Source organism: Stegastes partitus, unplaced genomic scaffold (assembly GCF_000690725.1).
Source record: "Stegastes partitus isolate 25-593 unplaced genomic scaffold, Stegastes_partitus-1.0.2 Scaffold28, whole genome shotgun sequence".
Lineage (NCBI taxonomy): Eukaryota > Metazoa > Chordata > Actinopteri > Pomacentridae > Stegastes > Stegastes partitus.
The window spans coordinates 1,179,249-1,200,119 of NW_007577759.1; the positions used below are offsets into that span (position 1 = coordinate 1,179,249).

Below are 20,871 nucleotides of genomic sequence, written 5' to 3' on the forward strand. Positions count from 1 at the left end.
ACAAAACAGCATCATGAAGTGCCATATGAAAAACCACACAGAACGGCAGACTCCAACTGAATTCTTGTGAGTACGCTAAACCCACACAGACTCAACATGAGGGGAAGAATAACAGACAACTGACAGGATCATCTTGGCAACACGCAGCAGAAGCCAAACGCTGCGACTCCTCTCATCTTCTTGTAACAGCAATTTATCATTCCACATCTGTGACACTGCCGAAACAAGATATATTATCTTTTTCTATTCCAAGCATTCTTCCTTGTCAAAACTTGGCTCCCCTCACTACCCACAATGCAACTGGACCGCTGAAAGCTAGATTGGAGATACAGGTCTTATGCTAATGTCGAATGTGGCCTCGAGCTGCTGCTGTAGCATCAAGGAGAGGTGAGAAGTGAACTACAGCGGTCTGCTAAACTCACTCAGTTATGAATAAGCAACAACTGCAATAACAGCAGTGAGAAATGTGAATTTTATAACTATTTTAAACTTGTATGATGCCTACTCCAAAGCTGGTGGGTCCATCTATGCACAAGTTTATTCATGTCTCAGATTTACAGACCAACAGAGCGACGGCCGACTTATGTTGGAATAAATATGTTAAAGTTACATAACCAGATTGTTTCATTTAAAGACTGGTATCATTGAAAAAGCAGAAATAAAAAAACGTCCTTCAACATGTCAAAAACTACTGCTTTTACAGATGCAATCAACTTTGTCACCAAGTCGTGGCTGCTGCTTCATCGTCTAAACTTTACAACCACCAAACCTCTGACCCTGCTTCAAAAGGGCATTTTCCTTTCTCCCTCTTTCAGTCTCTCTCTCACACACACACACACCTTTACATCTCAGTGGGAACAAGGCTGAGGAATGTGCCTCTGGCCTTCAGATGGTTGGGGGTTGGATGAAGTGGGCAGAGAGAGAGAACTGAGCCTCTGCTTTTTTTTTTTTTTTTTGGCGGGGTGGGGAATGTGTGACGTCAATGGTGGTCCTCAAGTATAGCATATAAACATGTGTGTTTGTTTACATGTGCGCCGTACCAACTGTATACACTCCACAGAGAGGAAATAACCCTCTAGAATACCTCATTGCGTCTCGCATGGAGACCCTCTGACTTCCTACATGACATCAATGCATGAGTGCATGTGGATGTTTGTGCATGTTTCTGTCTGACCACACAGCAGAGAAACGAGGACAATAGCATGCTTGTGCTTATTGCATCTTGCAGGTATGCAGTGTTAATTTCTGCACAACCAGGAAAACTGGGCGTGCAGGTTAGCAGTGACAACTAACACCAGTGCGTAAGCAGTTGGTCTGATTTAAAATGAGAATTTTCTGCACTTAACGTACAACATGCATCACATTTGAGCAACAGATGTGAGGGATAATGTGCCCTTTGTGCCTTAAACATAATTGGATGCTGTTAGTTTGGCAAAAATTCCAAATTTTTAACCGCTTCACCTCCTACACAACCCGTCTGAGTTACAGAGGAGATGACACATGCCGTGAGCAGCTACATCGTCCTAAACATGTTGACATGTGACTGAACCAAATGACACGAAAACAACAGAAAAGAACGCAGACGCCAGATGTCAAGAGTTCTATAAGGAAGACTGTAAGTTATTACATAATAACAGCGCACAACCACAACCCTGAGGGACTAGAAATACAGTTAACTACATACTTTAGTCGCTGCCATCCCAAGAGAGAAACAACGGTTCACTGTTTGGAACCCACTGACTCTTCACTCTATCTGGACTCTGGATGGGAACAACAGTCTTTGGCTTTGTTTAGGTCTGGTTTCCATGGTTACCATCAGAAGGACATGTTTCTTCTTCAACTTGTGGCTCTCTGCTTGACTGCTTCACCATCAGCAAGAAGCCAAATTAGCAGGAAAACAGACACTTACAGACTCTTGTATGATTTGAACAAATGGCCTAAAACGACAAAATTGTTGAATTGACGTGAACCAGCTGTTCATTTTTAATTTGGCTTTAGTAAAATTCACAAATACCTGACTGAACTGCATCACGTAGAGTTCTGAACACTACATTTTCTACATTACAGGCTGTAAATTTAGCTGCAACAAACACCTATTTGCTTTATTTAATAATCTACAGATGATTTTGTTGTTGTTTGGTCTTTTAGGCATTAAAAAAAAACCTTGTCTTGTTCTGTCGGATCTAAAATCCAAAGCTCAAAGATATTCAATTTACACTAATGTACAGAAGCAAAAGACAGTAAAGTCTCACATTTGAGTACCTGCAGCTATGAAATTATTGTAATTCTACACAAAAAAGACTGAAATCACTTTTACTATCAAAACAGTGGTTGATTAGGTTTCCCTGGTTAATAATTGAAGGTCTAATTAACATTCTTGAGTGTAAACAATAAAGTCCCGCCTTCTTCCCATGTTTTCTTTCCATTTTCATGACGCCTTTCTATCACTCATCCATCAATCTAGCATCTGCATGCCCTTTCTCTGTCTTCCAAGTATGATTTAAATCCTTTACCATCTTGTTTGTAATCCTCTTAATGCAGCATATTGTATACATTCCTCTGCCCTCCTCATTAAATGTGCGCCACATTGTAAATTTATTCTTCCTCAACAAATGTGTCCCTCATTCCAGCCTGACCATCTCCTTCCATCTGTCACATATATTTACCAATCTGTTTCCAGTAAGTGCGTCTGATGCTGCTGCTCGACAAAAGCTTTCGAGAGGGTGAGCTGCAAAAGCAGATGTTACGGGTTCATGTGTCACCACACAAACACGCTATAGGTGCTGATAGACTAAGTAAACACAAAAAAGCACACACCCCCAGTCTTCTGAGTGTGTGTGTGTACCATTTAGCATTCAGATGCAAACACACTCAGTCTTTTCGAAATGAATCGAGCCGAGAAATAATTGCGTTCAGTGTTGACTTGGGTATTAATGATTACTGCGGGAGTGCCGGCTTCAAAGCACACCGATGCTCTGGTTAGGACATCGAGTCCAACAATAATCCTAAATATCTAAACAATATTAACCCTCCAAACATGTTTTTGTGTGCTTTTTTTTTAACTTGTCTTTGAAACAAATGAAAAATAATCAAATGCATCCAGGGACCAGTTGACCTCGTGCGACCGATAAGGCAGAGAACTTTCTCTGGGGTTAGTCACCTCCAGGTTGAACGAGCATACCACACGCTGATTTGTATTTTCGACTCGTTCACTGTGTTGCAGTTTCAACAAAGCACACACACAACTCCCTTCAAAGAAAGTGTGTGTGTGTGCGCGTGTGTGTGTGTGTGTGTTAGACCTTTGCCCCACCATAAACCTGTAAAGTGCCCCTCCTCTCCACACTTGTCTGCGAGCAGGAATGTGGTTCTCAGCTCGTACATAACCTCTGACAGCAGGCGTCTGTGGAAGTGATGACCTCTCATTCAGATCAACTGGGTGCACAAGAAAAGCATGTTGAACTGCTACATGTACTGCAGGGTGTTGAACTGGACAAAGCATTGAAAAAGTTAACTCTCAGTCTTTCAGACTCTATCACAGCTGTGTCAAGTGGCACATTTGGGTATGAAAGAGTCGAGCACAACAGCATACGTTGGGAATTCTGGGAATGTCTGGTAATGTGGATGTGAACGTGTTTTAAATGAGTGAATATGATAAATCTTTCATTTATGTATATATCTAAGCTCCGTTTTTAGGCAGTGCACTGACATCTTAATGTGTATCCTGACACAATGACAATGAAGTGATCTTAAATCTTAAATCCTATTGGGTCAAAGCTGTATATGGGAACTTACATTTCAAAGTCCTACGTTTGTCCCTCCCCCCATTTAAAGTTTTCATTTAAGTCAGTCAGTACATGATAACCATGCCATTTTTGGTGGACTTTATACTTCAATAAAGTTCAGACTGGAGAAGATCTGACTTGTTTATCTGAGTCACCTTCAGGTATTATTGTCTGATTAGAACAATTAAACTTTACAAGATGTAGGCGTGATACAGAGGTTGTTCTGACCCAGATTTTGCCTCTAAGGCTGTACACTAGTTGCCCTACTTTCCTGGTCAACATTTTTGTGTTGTGTGAAAGACGGCAGACACTCAGTAAAGTCCCAACACCAAAAAAATATAATTCAGGTGATTCTATTTACAGAAGAATCTTCTGGAAATTATACACCGACAGTGCTCTTAGGAGCAAAAGGAAGAAAAACCCTTACTGCTGTTTAAAGTTAACAGTATAAATGATTTAACATTTATGAGACAGCTTCAGGTTCATGAATGGTTATTTTGTCACTTAATTATAACTAATAGGGACGTCTTTTCGTACACTGACATTATTATGAAAAGCATGTTAACAGACTTCCACATAATTTGTTGTTTGCAAGATAATATACATTTATGCGACAGTGTGAAAATAATGCAAAAAGCACTGAGGACGATTTACAATGTCTTTTCCTTGATCAGGTGACTGACATCACACTTCATAAAAGAAAAAAGCAACTTGATTAGAATACCAAGTTGGAACTGTTGTCAGGAGAGGAAAGTAGATTCCAACTTGATTTGACTATACAGCAGGGCTGAACAATGAATCAAATCAAAATTTGAAACCGTAAAATTAGCAAATCACAAAGGCTGCATGCATGTTGCAGACGCAGTGCACCTGACTCAGGGTTTAAGTTGTTGCGACAGTGGTTTTAGATATTCAGGCTTTGTGTGCCTAGTTGTTTCTTTTCACTGGAGAAGATGATTTTGGTTTACTTTAAAGCACCATTGCAGGAAAGTGACTAAAAGCTGTTTCAAGGCTACAGAGTCAGAGTACAGCATTGGCCTCAAGATATGAGCAGAAACACAAACTTTACATCTGATCTTAAGGCTAATTCCAACCTTATAAAGTCACAAATCATGTACATAGCAGTGTCTCCTTAAGAAAACAACCAGCAACTTCAAAGAACAAACAATGTTTGGCATATTTGCTTCTACCAACCCAGGAACAAGACTCTTCCTCTCTTGCCCAATCCGCTGACTGCATAAAAGCACAAATTTATGCACTTATGGACCATAACTGTGTGTGACGCTCATACCAGGACAAAGCTCAAACTTACACACACCCCACAGTGAAGCAACGAGTCTTTTCAGGATGTGAAAGTTTTGATCAACATTGCAAAATGTCCCACATTCAACCTTGACAAAAGAGGCAAAGCAGGTCAGTGAGGCAGGATAAGAGACCACAGACAGCCTCAAAGGAAAGTAACACAGGTCACACTCGTTTCTTCAATCATTCATGCAAGGCCTCCAAAACCATGAATCTCATGACATGCGAGACACACTTCCTGCGCACAGCCTACACAAAGCAAGTAGGGACAGATTGGAGGGTTACACACTCATATTTAGAGCATGAGACTAAAACCGAGTTCAGACAGGCGGAGCGAAGACACCAGATTTTTCAGAGTACAAATGACAAAAACCAAAAGTTAGAGTGTGCTTCAATTTTAAATAAAAAAAAACTGTACTGTATGTGCATTGCTCTGACAGACAGTAGAGATTGATGGCTAATGTAAATGTGCAATCCTGCATCTAATTTGAACATAAAAATATCTGAAAATGTGTATCACAAATTCTCATGTAAATCTTCAACCTCTGGCTGCCAGCAGTTTACGGATGTCGGCGCACAGATCAGGCTTTCTAAGTGCAAGTAAAAGAAGTCATCACAAGGATGACGGGGACTCCAGTCACGCCGAGCCCACGCCCATCCAGCTGGGCTCTTATCAGTCACCCAGGGGCCCAGCTGCTCCCTCAGATTAGACCCAGGAAAACCCAGACTTTATTGACGATGGCCCGTCCGAGGGCTTGGCAACATACCATAATCTGAATTTCTATTATGAGTTTAGCATTTCACATAAGCTTGGTGGTTTTGCTTCACAAAGAGGATGTTGCAACCTGTGCCACCTCCCACTCACCCACATGTTTCTCTTTCACTTGACTGCGGCGGTTAGTCATATTTGAGGTGATGTCTTTGCAAGTTTTTCGTCTGTGCCACCTCCTGTCATTGCGAAACACAAAACTAGAAGAGTGATTTTCTGATTAAGTTCCATAAAGGAGTCCTAGTTTCCCACAACATCTGTTCCACTAAATGAGCCCATTTGTCAAATATAATGTGCATAAATTAAGTTTTTTAAATGGTTATAAGGAGTGGACCCTTTCTAATTTCAGCACAGGGACGTTTACACCTTTTCTGGCACTATATGAAGGACAATCAGACCCAATAACACCACCTGATTAACGATAATGCTGCGACAAGACATTGCTGTGCTGTGTTTTGGCTATCGAACCCACAGTTTCCTCCTTTCACAGCCTTGTATCACAAATGTTTTCACAAACCAATTTTCTCGTCACAATGCCGCACTGCTCACAGTTTGCTTCTCATTCCAAAAAAACTCGAAAAACCAAAAGAAACTATGCTGGTTGAATTGTTTTGGAGATTAAGCCACATTGTTTTGAAGGAAGCGTCTGAATAAACTCAACTTTTTATTCTCAACACTTGTGCATGCGGCTAACTACACAAACAGTCCCTCGCCCACAGCTGAAGCCCAGGTTTAGCACGCCGCCTTGTACACTTAAGACCAACAGGGACAAGATTCACTGTGGTTTTCATCCCACAATGGGAATTTGACAGAGCGTAAACTTACAGCCTGCGCGTGTGTCTATGGAAACATTTCAAAAGCAGCAGCAGCAGCAGCAGGCCAATGTGCTCAGCGGCACGTGGCTCATTAATTAGTGAGAGGAACCATACGACTCGTCCGCCTCACGCTTCAGCTGCGGCCACACACCTTCACGCATATGCAGACGCTTTCCAAACAAGCGCAAGCATGCACCAACAGACAGACAGACAAAGCAAACATCCTATGACACACTGGATGTGCAGGAAGTAACACGTTCTCCTGTCCCGACTTGAAGCATGAGAGAGAGGTTCAAGTGGTTGCAGGGAGGGTGAGAAGCCTTCAAGGAGACACAAATGTCACAGTATTGTGGTGCGAAGCTGTTTGTGGGCGTGAGCACAGTGTGGTGCAACATTTCAAGCACCAAAAGGGCATTAAAAATGACACATGCAATTAAATCAAACTGCGATTCGGATGTCCAAACAGCAACAATTGCTTCTCAGAAATGATTTCCTACGTGTTTACTTGAAGCTGAGCTCCGGCAGATTCTAGCAAAGTTAGGGAGTTGTTTTACTGTTTCATTGCAGTCGGAACTTAAGATCAGTGTTGAATAAAATGTGTGTTGAATAGTTTTTAGGACTAAGGTTGAAGCCATATTTCTGGAATTAGTTCCTCGCTTTTGGTAGATGTCAGCACGCAGTGATAAACTGCGAACATATTGGGAAATGAGAGCTGCAACACTCAATTAATCACCAACTATTTCTGAAATCAAATGATCAGTTTGAGTTGGGGTTTTTTTGTTTTATTTTAAGAAAAAATTAGTTACATTCTCTTATTTCAGCTTTTTAAATGTCAGTATTTTCTGATTTCCTTACTCCTCTACGACAGTAAACTGAATATGTTTGGTTGAGGGCAAAACAAGACGTTTGAGGAAGTCATCTTGGATTTTCAGGAACACTGATCAACATTTTTTTCAAACAAGTAATTGACTGCACGAGGAGATAACAGATAGATTACATCAACAAGGAAAATATTTTTTAGTCACAGGCCTTTTAAAGACACTGACGGAAAGTCATTCAGTTGACTGTATGTCCTTGACTGCTGGTGGACAGTGATACTTTAACCTCGTGAAACAGAAAACTTGAGGTGTAAACAACAGCTTGTTTGTGTGTCTGTTTCCTTCTGCGTAGTCACAAACTATTCAGATACATTCGCTAAATTAATTTTCGGCATTGACTTTTTATTGAAGATGCTCATTTTAAAATGATTGTCATTTGCATTCAAATTTCATTTTCACTTGTATTCTTACACTCAAACTATGAAACAAATTGGTTAATTATGCCATGCCTCACAAACAAAAACACCAACTCGTTAAAGTTCTTTATGAGTTTATTATATCCTGCTGTAGTAGTTGTTGAACTTTTTGGACTTTAACCATAGAGCAAAGTTCCATACATAGGAATAACGTTCAGGAGTCTGAAGAGATCAAACTTTTGCTGCATTTTACAGAAAAACAGCAACAATCAGCAAACTATTAGAGAAAAAGAGGCTTGGGTTTGTAGGCAGTTTGCGTTCCTGCCGTGTTAATCAATTAATAACCCTTTAAATGCATTGTGGCGGCTTCATCTGCAGCAGACTGTCAATAACGGAAAAGCACAGTTTCACCAAAGACCCCAGAAATACAGCAGAACACATTAGTTAACAGGGGAAGTATATTGCGTTTTATGAGGAGCCTACTTTCACAGTGTTCCAGAGATATAAACACGCACACTCAGCTCGAGTTGTCCTCAACACTCCCCCTTAAGCGAGCGAGCTGTTATTCTCCCAATGGTGACATTAACCTTTAGAGACTCAGTTTGAAAGGAGCACTCTGTCCTCTCCACCAACACAGTTAAAGAGGTCTGTGCTTACTCTCAAAGACGCCTCAAAAGCAGAGGTCTTTGCCACATGCAAGGCAAGAATTAAAAGTGTGCTTTTTTTTAATGCATCTATATTACCCTCCTGTTGCCTGTTACACATCTACAGCCAGCCTTTTTTTTATGTGACTCCTGCCCTCCAAACACTCTGATAAGCAGCTGATTTCACTTGTGACAGAGACACCTCCTCCTTACGCCTGCTCTATCAAAGACTTTAACAACGGAAAACATGTGCGATTCACCACTTGAGGCCTCTCCCTCCCACAGATGAGCTGATTATTCTGAGATTTGGGAGCTGTGAGAGGAAGTCGCCCTCCGATGCAGTCCCACGGTTTCCTCTCTTGGCCATCATCTGCTCCCACTCTGCCTGCCTCCCTCCCTCCCCTCCATCTGACAGCTGCAGGTGTGGAGCTGTCCTCCTCCGAGCCACTCAAGGAGAGTAAACAGAAGCAACAGCACAGGCTTCATATTTGGATGGGAAAAGGCCAACATAGTGGCGACAAATTGCATTTTAGAAAGCTTTGCAAGCTAACCAAGTGGCACTCAATCACGTTAAATGCATCACACATTTGTGCCGTTAGTTTGAAAACTTTGGAGCGGAATTTGGCTTCAAGAAGAAGACTTTTCGAGATTTTCACACTAACTTTTAAAGGCCTCTTCATACTTAAAGCGCCCTATGTTCAGTCAGTTGTTCAGCTTCCTAGGGGGAAACTAAAAGCACAATTTGTTTGCTTTATCTATGTTTTAGTTTTTTTTTCTGTATTATCTGAAGACTATCCACAGAATATCTCACATGTTCGCTCTGCTCAAAAGCTATATTGTGAGACAATTTATGTAATTCAGACCTGCGGCTACATAGCCGAGGTTTAACCTAACAAACTTCCCCCCTCCTCATCCACTGAAACATGAAATATGAAGGTAAGGTGTTATGTAAGGGAAAGGTTGGAATAGCGAACTTTGGAAATCCACCCTCCAACCACCTTCCCAACTGTGTGTACACTTTCCAGGAAAAACAAAATATCTAAATAAGGGTGGACTCCCCTTAAAAACACTGCATTTTCTGTTCGCTGCAGGATTCTGCTAAAGCATCACTTCTTCCACTGAGGCCCCCGATGCGTCAAAGGCGTTCACTGTGCTCCACTGGGCTGTGCAGACACAGAGGGCCTGTGCCCTGCTTTGCAGAAGGGACTGACCAGCTAACAGATCCAGATTAAATACCTCCTCTGAGCCAAAAGTGCTGCTGCTGGTGCTGAGGTTTGGGAGGAAGGGACAGAATTAATGAAAAGTGCCTTTACTGTCCTAGTGGATTCACAGCAAGGACTGAGTGTGTCCAGGCGGGGATTAAACCCTCTGTGCTGCAGATGCTTGAAAACAATCACAAGATGTGAGTGGCCTTCAGCAACGCTATGAAACAAATGGATAATGCATCAACAAGGCACTTGGAAAGTGAATAAAACTGAAGATAGAAGCAAACAATTGTGAACATAAATACAGTGAATAGATATTTTCTGAACTCTTTCAGTCTTTCAGGCACTGGTTTTCCTTGACAGCCAAAGTTGCCAGCATAGTGACTTAGTTTGACAGTGGAGCTCTGGACCAGCAACATAGTTCAGATATTTGTCATGGTGAAGCATCCACTGCCTGAATGGAAGCAGACAGTCCACACCCCAAGCACGTAGAGAAAGAAATCAAGTATGTGCCTCAAAATAAACACAGATGAATGAAATATTTCCTCATAGAGACAGAGAAGTTACTGATCTTTATCGAAGACCATGAGAGTGAACGAATTCTAAGGGAAGAGATCAACAGCTTAATATTTATGTTCATAACTGAATGTTGCAGGACTGACAGCCAACAGGTGAGCAACTGATCAGTGAAGTTTAAGAGGTTTAAATACAAGCAAAGGTTCATTAGTACACAATAGTGTAATTCAGTGTGCAGGTGCCTCGTGTCTCTAAAGTCTCACTCACCTTGTAGACCTTCCCAAACGCGCCATCGCCCAACTCGCCAATAATTTCCCATAAGTCGTTTGGATTGATGTCCCGATGGACGTGCTCGTACTGTTTGACTTTCTTCTTTATCTCAATAGTGGGCAGACGGAGGATTTTACTGAATTTTGCAAATGCCATTATTTACAACTTCTACTTCTTAAAAATAAAAAAAAACTCTAAAACTATCACCAGGCTCCGACGGATCTCAGAGCATTACGCACGCAAAGACGCGCAGCTCGGCAAAAAACCAAACAAGAAAACTCTATCTACCAATTTACAGTCTTCACTTTCAGCGTCCTTTGAAAAAAAGAGAGACAATTGAGCTGTTTCACAAGAAGTTATTCTACTCCGTCCATGTCAGCCCGCTCCTCTCAGGTGAAAACATGTCATAATCCAGTTCACAAGCTTGCGGTTGGATGAGCGCCGAGGACGCGTGGTGACCACCTGCCGCTGCGGAGGGACGATGGAGGAGCCGTCCGCCTGTCCGGGTAACTTGTTGATTCAAACTGAGCGAGAAAGCCCCACCTTGTTGCTCAACAACGCGCTCGCTGCCGTCATGGAAATGTAGTTCCTTTGACAGGACAGAGTCGGCGTCATTGCAGCGCTGACGAGCTGAAAGAACTTCACGTCCGGGTTTGGCGCTGGGCGGGTCCTCTGACAGCGGCGGCGTCTCCACATCTCCAACAGCTGTGCCATTAAGAAACTAGTTCACCTACATAGGAGCCACTTAAAAATCAATTACGACACTAGTTTACTGTTCTTCCACGCCCTCCTGTCTCACTGTAATGTTTCATATTAATGGTTAAAGTTTGCTTTTGATGAAGAACAAAATAAGTGAGACTTTGGGTGATGGTTCATTGCAGTTCCGTTTTGAGGAAGTAGCTTCACAATCTTACACTGCAATCTTCTTTTTGTGGTTTCTCTTCTCTTTTCCTTTCAGCTACGTGTTGGCATAGCTCTCCGCCTGTACAGGCGGTGGTGCAGCGCCCTCTAGCGGCGCGTTCAGCTCAGTGTTTGTGTACCTGTTGTGGAAAACATGAAGTCAGAGGAGAAACTGCAGACACTGATGAATGAATGAGAGCAAATGTATTCATATCTGACTTAGAGAAGAGGTAAATTATATACATTTTGGTTGTGTTGGTTAGAAAATGGTTACATTTAGCAAATGTTTATGAGCTGTTCATCTGGTTATGAAACCTTGACAATAGAGCTAATCCGAACCCTCTTCAGGTGTGGTTTAAAGGACAATAATCAGTACACAGGCACTCCTTTGATTACAAAAGTCACCCTAAAAAGCAGCTTTACTCACATGACTCGATGTGACGATGACACAGGTAGGATGGCATGCTGGGTACTCTCACGTCAGAAAACTTCAGAAACTTGAATATCCACCACGCCGCTATTCGTCATCTTAAAAATCCTTTCAGATGCTCAGGACGAACTCTAAAATGTCCACCAACTACACCGAGCCCTTCGGAACAACATTTTACAAGCAGCATCAACAACCTCATGAACTCGCTGCATCACATGTGTGTGACTTGTTACCGACTTGTGAGTTCTGCTCTGTGACGCTATTATCAATCTGCCCACTATCACTTCCATTACAGTGCGTACTGACTGTTTCATGATGTCCATTGTGTTTTAGAGACACTGTGTGTTGCAAAAATGAATACTTTGTCCTTTATGTTAAAAACAATGGCTCAAATGTAATGAATTACATGCTACATTTATATTTTTGTTCAGTATGTTGGTAGAGGTAGTGAGATTTGCCTTTAATCCATCAAAGGTATTGATGGTTGCATAGTTGTATTAAATGTTTTAAGTTAATATCTGCTTCTCAAATGGAAGGATTTGCTTTTTTTTATGTTTTACATCTTTGTGAATATCTTTGGGAATTAGACTGCTACCAGCTTATGCTCTGGAGCAGCAGCGACTGGCACTTTATGGTAATTTATAGAATAAATCACACATAAATAAAACAGTAGATAATGCAGTAGTCATCACATTAATAAATAATGAAACAGTCATCACTTGAAGCCCAATATATTATCACAACAGCTAATTGGCAAAGTTACAATATCACATGCCATTTTTCCTTTTTAAATAAATGATGAACTAACAGAGCAAATTTAATTTAAAATATGACTCTGAGGTTTAAAATTTCATTCTAGGTATCAGAAGTTGTACTCTGTGCTGCTGTGACCTTTTAGCAGAATCATTTTATCTGACATTTCTGTAGACTTTTGTCCTTTGTCTGACCATCTGAGGAATTTTCCAAAATGCCACCAGCAACTTGTACAATATCCTGAGAACTCAGAACAGGCATCTAATGTATGAAATTATCAGTCTGTAGGAACTGTTCCTTCTGCTGTATTCGTGTGATCACAGCAGCAGTGGAAGAATACAAAGATCCTTTGGTTTAGTAGAAGTAGTAGCACTACTTGTAAACATACTCCATACAAGAAAAAGTCTTGCATGAAAAAAACAGACTTGTCAAAAGTACATCAGTGTTAGCAACACGTTTGTAAGTAAGTAAAGTAAGTAAAAGTAGTGGATTGGTCCTTCTGACTATTATATATAATAATAAAGCATCATTAATGTGTCAGCAGCATGTTCCTGCTGTAGCTGCTGCAGGTGGAGCTCGTTTGAACTACTCTGTACACAGTTTTATACACAATTACAGCAGATAAACCTAAATTCAGGTTTTTGACTTTTTTCTCTAACTTTTGATTTTTGGTGAGATATTGGATTATGTGAAATGTTATTGAACTAAAACCACTTGAGAAGTTTAGGGGGGGAATCACTACTTAGTGGAGCTGTCAAAAACTCTCAGACATCTGAAATCTGACTGCAAAGGACACACTTTTTGTAAGACATAAGAAGCCAAAAAGGCTGGAACTCACTGGTTTAATCCTTAAAATCTACTTCTTTCAAAATCTTGTCACTTTATGTCAAATATAGTCATTAAACCTGTCAAATAAAAGTGTAGTAAAGTTGAAAGTATGCCATTTCCCTCTGAAATGTAGTGCTGTATAAGTATGAGGTAGCAAAAAATGAAAACATTCAAGTACAATACAAGCACCATTTATACTTGAGCAAAAGTACTCAGTTACTTTCCTCTACCCATTGATTTGGTTTTGTTATTTCATTCGGGCCTTTGTTAAATAGTTTGACATTAAACTCCTCAGACTCCTGACACCAAAACTGAAAATACCGACTTTGATTGAAGAGGAGAAGTGAGTTTGGAACAACACCTCTAATGTAGCTCTCACTCAGTGTGTAATTAACCTCAAGCTGGATTTTTGGACAGAAAACTGCCTTTGAATTTAGAGGAAAAAGTGTGTTGCTATAAGAAGTGCTTTAATGTTTATGATTGTACCTCACAGATTCAATTGTTTTACACGGGTAGGGGGGGATGTGGCAGCTTGGCTTGTTTCCTGGACTGAATGTATCGATTGAAGCTCCATTATTGAATTAGTCTTTTGCCCTGTTTTTATGTGAGCACAAACAAAGGCTAAAAGACCAAAGAGGGAAAGACTAAGATTAAGAGTTTGATCTATTGTTCTCAGTAAAAATGATTGCCATTAAAATAAATGCCAGGTCTCGCTGTGAGTAATTCTAAGCGTAATTTGAAATATTAAGCTGTAAACTTCAGGTGACATTTCCCATGAGAATGCATACAGCACCTCAGAATGAAAATCAATGGCCTCCATTTACCATCTCATTTGCATGATTAAGTTTCTCCCTGAATTCAAAGGCAAGATTAGTCAAACAATTAACTGCTGAATTATCAATTATAGGCAGGAAGATTGGTGGCAGTGGGCTGATATCATGCTTTGCTTGGTCATCGGTTAAACACTGAGCTGTTTGAAATAGGGTGGAAAACATCCTTTGGCATGTTGTGTTTTAACAGCATCCTCCATGTTGGGGTACTTTGGTCTTCCAAACTTTAAAAAAAAAGGCCCCAACAACATTGTTAATTATCACTTTACTTTGCAAAGAGGTCTGTCACGTCTCCTGTGAATCCCCAAACGACAGCCGCCTACAGTAAAGAGACAAGCTCATGCAAGTCCATGCAAGCCTGCAGAGGTTTCCTCTAACCTCCTTACACTAATGACCTGTCACCGCTGTATACGTGTGTTTACTTTTTATATCTTTTGTCCAACTCAGCTTGAAAGATTCAGCCTGATAACTTGATGCATTTTTCTTTAAAAAAATAAATAAATTTAGGGTACCTGTTGACTCTGAGTTATTTTGAGCCACTCATATAACAAGACACACTGTGTGATGAAATACTCAGAAAGGTCCCAAAATCTAGAAATGCACCCTTGTCACAGGTTGCGTTTCTAGATTTTGGGACCTTTCTTAGTGTATGACATGTCAAAGTAGGAAAAGCACACGTATAAATAACCTAATTTCGAATTGGAATTTTGCTATTTTACTATAATTTGTTTTATTGTGTTATATTAATTATGGGGTCTTCTTGTCCATCCATCCATTATCTATACGTCGCTTCATCCTCACTTGGGTCACGGGGGTGAAGGCAGGAGACACCCTGGACAGGTCGCCAGTCTATCACAGGGCTAGACAAACAGACAGACCACACTCACATTCACACCTACAGACAATTTAGAATCACCAATTAACCTCAACATGTTTTTGGACTGTGTGGGAGGAAGCCGGAGAACCCGGAAAGAACCCACGCTGCACGGGGAGAACATGCAAACTCCACAGAAAGCTCCCAGGCGTCCTAACTGGGACGCGAACCGGGGATCTTCGAGCTGCGAGGTGATGGTGCTAACCAGCGTGCAGCCCTGGGCCTTCTTGTGACCAATATGTTTTGACCAGGGAGTTAGAAAGACCAAAGATCTTGAATGTTAGATACTGTATGTTCAATAACTTTCATAAGACTGGACAGTATTTGTAGCATGTCTCCATGCTGTAGATGTGGATAGCATTGTATAAACTAAGGTTATTTGGGATTTAGGAATCATCCTGGAACTTACTTTTAATGCAGTTCTGTCTATCTTTGACCTTGAAAACAGCTGTTGGCAGAACAATTCCACTTCAATGTCAGTTTAGTAGCTGTCTCGTGGTTGTTATAAATGCTTATTTCAAAAGGACAAACAGAAGGATCTTGTTCTATACATTACTTAATCTATAATCTTCTGTTTTAGCAATTTAAAGTGTATTGTAATGTCACTGGAGTAAATCTAGATCATTTACATAATTTGTATAAACCCAAGGCGACTTTGAAAATGTAGATAAACTTATTGGCCTCCTAATTACTGCTGCATTCTGGGTTTAATTTACTTCCATTGGCGTTTAACACCTTAAGGCGGCACTGACAGTTTTTTTCTTTTTTTTTTTGGCGAATACTTTCTTAAACAATGTATGAAAGACACATACCTTTACCTTTTTATTCCCTTCTGTTGCTGGTTTTGGTGATCACACATTTATTAATTTTTTTGCATTCACTAGTGCTTTATTTTTTGCTGCCGTTTGCTCTTTGGGACAAATAATCATCAGTAAAGTGTCTCTAAACACACACTTGTATGAGAAACGAGAATAACAAAATGCATTTTGCTAAAGTTTATTATACAAAGTTTATTTAGATGTATCATTTGTTGCTAATAATCCTCATTATAAACAGAAAAGAGGATGATGTTTTTTGATGTTAATTTAACACAGCCACACAGTTTAATCAGCTTAACTCACTTAAATCGTGTGTCTTTCAATTTTGCACGGTACTGTCATTAGAGAGGTTTTCACTCAGACTCTCTCTCTGTCTGCACTCTCCTTGAACAGGCAGTTATGTCGTCATTTCAGCAGCCAGCATATCAACGCTCCAGTGCGGCACAGTCATGGATTGTGAACACCAGTTCCTATAAAAAAACAAACAAACAAAGAGACACCAATAGACATTTCTAAAAGTGTGACCGTACACCTTTTTAGTTGTAGCCTTCTGTACATTAAACACAAATGACCCTGTGTGATGTATGTGCACAACAAAAGGTCAATCTCATGACACATGTCCACTCACACTCCATTTAGTGTATTTCCACTCTATAATCGACCTTAATTACTGTCAATCACACCCACTTACTTAAATGAGCATAATGAAAGTGAATTAACGCTAACCCCTGGCTGACACATCATGGTCTGGCCTGCACAGAGGGGTCACGCCAGTCTGTTACGGGACACTAATCGCAGACCCAGATGTGTCGGACTTCACAGATCAGGTAAGCAGGATCAAACCTCTGCAGAGCATGGAATGTTTCATATAATCTGCATCATAAACCTTGTTTAATCCTGCAAAATCACCCACTGAGTGACCCATTAAACGGCGGTCAGGTTGAATGCATCCCATCAGTGTTAAAGTCTGGTTTCCCTTTTTTGTGTGTGTTTCGTGTCAGGCTGCAGTAACTAAGAGTTTGGGTCAATAGACACAGATATATTCTCAGTCATAGAAGATTTAACATGAATTATTTTTAGTTCAGCTGATCTTAAGACACTTTCCCATGCACAAATGCCCTGCACTTCACTGTAAACCACACCGGATGGTACGGCACTCCCTCATGTATCTTTACGCTACAATTTCCGTGTATTTCTTCTCACCCCGTGACATTTCTGCGACATGAAGATGAAAAGCTGCCTCAGGGTGGCACCCAGCTTCCTCACTTCACTGGTGTAAGCACAGCGGCGCTGTCGCAGGCCTTCCACCAAGGAGATGTAGGTCCTCATTTTGTACATCACACAGGAATTCTGTCAGAAGTAACAATTAGTGTCCCTGCGCGTGATTTACAGCCACTGAGGTTTGCCTTCAAAACACCACAGACGTTAGTGTAGAAAATTCTGGAGATGACAGATTACTCAAAACAGAGGTAAACACTGATTCAAAGCAGAGCTGAGAACACATTTTCTTTTGATAATGACTGAGTTTAATCACAGCATGAACACCATCTTAAATTTTAGCTGTAATAATCTTTCATATATGTAAATTTGGTTTACAATGAACAGGTCACTGAAGAATTTGAAGTCATACTTACATGGACATCAAGGTAGAGATCTGGCATATGTGCCATGCAGTAGCTCTGGATGAAAACAAAAATAGCAACGAAGAAATTTTGCAATTGTGAAGGCGGGATAATCTGTCTGATATATGTCCACATGTAGCCTGATAAGCTTTGATCAGATGTGATTAAACTAATTTTACCAGCTATATCAAATAATGACATCATTGCAATGTAACTTACAGTACCCACACAAGAACAGACAACCAGAATAACCTCAAAAGACAATTATAAAATGAGCGTAAAATCAACTTCAATTCAAGCAAAAAAATCCAGCAGCTCACTTACTGTTTCATAGTCCCTCTTCAAATCTGCTGCCAACTGGGTGAGCTCTCGCGCCATGCTCAGCACCTTGGAGTAGCATGTTGGTGGGAAGAAAGGGGAATTCAGCACCAGCGGCACCAGAGACAAAATAAGCAACAGGTGGTTGAAGATCCTCATGATTCACTGACACCTTCTGCACTAAGAGAGCCTTTGTTTGTTTGTGCGTCCGATGCACACACACATGCGGCCACGTATGCATGCGGACAGCTTTTAACACACCCTTTGTTTACTCCAAAATAATTACGCAGCATGACAGGGGACGATCCTGTGTGTGAGATAAGACAGGACTTATTTTTGGCCTCAGGGCAGCTCAGGAAGACAGGCAAATAGACGAAATCAGATTTGCAGCAGTGGAAGAAGTATTTGATTGTTGAAGAACAATGTCACACTGAAGATCTTCTCTGCTGCTTTTAAAATGAAAACAAATCAAGTAAAAAGTGCCAAAAGTGAAAGTGCTTGTTAAGCACCATGGTCCATTTTAGAGCAAAGTGTATGATATTAGGGAATTAGAATTACTGATGTATTAATGGGTCACTTTAAAGTTGCAGCTGGCAAAGGGGGGAGCCAATTTCAATTACTTTAGTCCCTGCTGGGCAGCTTGTGAATTGCCCTCTGGGGAGCAATACTCCTAACTTATCTTGTCTCATCTTAACCTTTATTAATACATCTTTTTTTTTATGGCTACGATTACTTCTACTATTTATTACTATTACTTCCAACCACAGAAAAGACGACAACGACATCAGTTTACTCCAACAGCCTGCACAATCTCAAGATCCCAAGTCAATATGCAGCATATTTTTACCTTAATTAAGCCTTTTTGCATTTGGGAGAAGGTTGATGTTTAACAGGTGATACTGGAAAACAGATCGTTAAAGTGAAATATGCTGTAAATTCTACTCCCAGAAGACCCAAACTGTAAAAACACTAACTTCCATTATGCTGTGATCTGTTTTTTATCCACTAGATGGGGATGAATTCACAGACTTCTGGTGTCTGCGTCGCCATCAGTGCAGTTTCTTGGATCGTTCTGGGGAAGTTCTGCAAAAAGTGATTGCTCATTAATCAAAATTAGATTTTAATATAAAATAGGACCCACTTTCTTCATAGAGAAGAAAACAACAATGTAAAAAAACCCACAAAAACTGGGACAACACTGGTACATGCTGTGGCCTCCTGCATGTTAAGTGGCTTTACTTTGTCTCCGTCCAGGTGTGACATGACACCATCATCACTCACTGCATCTTAGAGAAGCACCCACTTCCTGATGCTGCCAAATGCCCAAAAAGGGATTGGCCTAGTTTTGAGCAATGCTCGTCACCTTTACTGGGTTGAGATCTTCTCCACATAAAGATGGATGGGCCACACTGGGTGAGTCTTGGCATGAAGGAATAAAGAGCAAGAAAAAGTGTAGCCTGCATTGTAAGCATATCTTTCATCCCCGAGTCCCACCACTCAGCTGTTCTCCCCTCGACCTTGGCCTGCTCAATTAACAGGGGACGCAGGTGAGTGTGCAGTCCCTGTAATGGATGGCTGTGTTCTACACTTAGAGTTCATGGCTCCAGAAGTTAATGCATAATGACAGATTGGACTGAACGAAAGAATTACACCCAAAAGGCACCAAATTCCAAGTGCATGTTCCATGTATAAAGACATTTATATGAATTATAGAGGCAACGACACACAAGGCACTTCCTTTTTTCATTTTATATGTTAGTTGCCAAGGGAACAACTGCTCTCCTTCATCTTTGTTGTGCTTCACATTCAAGTAGTTTGCCAGTGAAACCGTGATTCGGCACTTGAAGCCAATGAGCAGCTCCTCTCTTTGAATGGTTTCGGGATTAAGTGCCTTGCTCAAAAGGAAAGCCAGCAGTGACAGCAGTTGTTGAGGTAAGCGAGGAAGGCATGAGTCATATTCATGCTTTCAAACCAAATTAAGGACGGCGGCTGCTATGAAAGTTTATCATCATGTACGTGGGTAATCATATTTCAGGATTTACTGCATTATTTCACTTTATAGAAAATGGAAAATCATTATGAAATGACCCACACACACACAAACACACAGTGTCTCTGCTCACAAGCTGATCTGCATTTCACCATTCAAGAAATTATATTGATATCTAGGGAGACGAAATGCTATAAAGCACAATAAGGTCTCAATTGTGCACTAGAGAGATTAGTGTCTATTTCTCTCTCTGTATAATTACTATTTCCATATAACTTTAAAGGCTATTAGGAGGCAGCAGGCTCAGCTGGTCTATAAAGAGACTGTCTTCCACTTGGGGCCACAAACTGCCTTCCAGAAGAGCCTATAAGAAAGATGACCTATAGGGGGCGCTGCTCTAAAGCTGACCATGACCTCTGACTCCATGGAGGCAACTGGAGAATAAATAAGTCCCCGCTGACATCAATAAAGTAGAATAATGTGAGTTTTAAGGTGATCGTGTTGAGGAAAATATCAGCATAGGGTCAATATGTTAAAAAAAATCCAGGTGTGAGAAAAGGGAACTGATGTGAGGATCTCATAATGAAAGCGCTGTGAGTTGGCATTGAACTTTTGATTGCACCATTTCTAGAAATAAATAAATAAATAAATAAAAACGTAATGGCCGTTAAGCACTGCTGTGGAAATGCATTGGATGAACGTTCTTGTATGAAAGCCAGAGATTGGGGGAAACCTCAGCCCCCCCATCAGCAGCCTGAGAGACGTGCCTCTCCAGACGCACGGCGGTGCTGCTGCCAGGAGTCCAGCTCATTACACAGGCGGCGATGTGGAGGTCAGTCGCTCATCGGTGCCGAGCGGTTTCCCCTCTCATCCTGCCTTTTCTGGCTCGCCTTTGTCCTCCTGCACGGGATTCACACTCCGTCCAGCGCATCCTTTGAGTCACGTCTCGCAGCGTGGTTCCCATTCTGTCC

The 20,871-nt window shown here is 41.0% G+C and overlaps 2 protein-coding genes across 2 annotated transcripts in view; both read right to left on the bottom strand.

The window, feature by feature from the left end:
* The window catches only part of stk10 (serine/threonine kinase 10), a 47,803-nt gene extending 36,747 nt beyond the window's left edge, over window positions 1–11,056 (bottom strand). The window contains exon 1 of the mRNA XM_008298367.1: window positions 10,535–11,056. Coding sequence (XP_008296589.1) covers window positions 10,535–10,693 — 159 coding nt within the window. The 5' untranslated portion in view covers window positions 10,694–11,056. The remainder of the gene's footprint in view (window positions 1–10,534) is intronic.
* A 5,121-nt stretch (window positions 11,057–16,177) lies between these two features.
* Window positions 16,178–18,069, bottom strand: cytl1 (cytokine like 1). The gene is made up of 4 exons (XM_008298379.1): window positions 17,917–18,069; window positions 17,605–17,649; window positions 17,174–17,320; window positions 16,178–16,440 (listed from the first exon to the last, which is right to left on the bottom strand). Exons 1-4 carry the CDS (start codon window positions 18,067–18,069, stop codon window positions 16,396–16,398), a joined length of 390 nt encoding a protein of 129 aa, XP_008296601.1. The 3' UTR covers window positions 16,178–16,395.
* Between the last annotated feature and the right edge of the window lie 2,802 nt (window positions 18,070–20,871).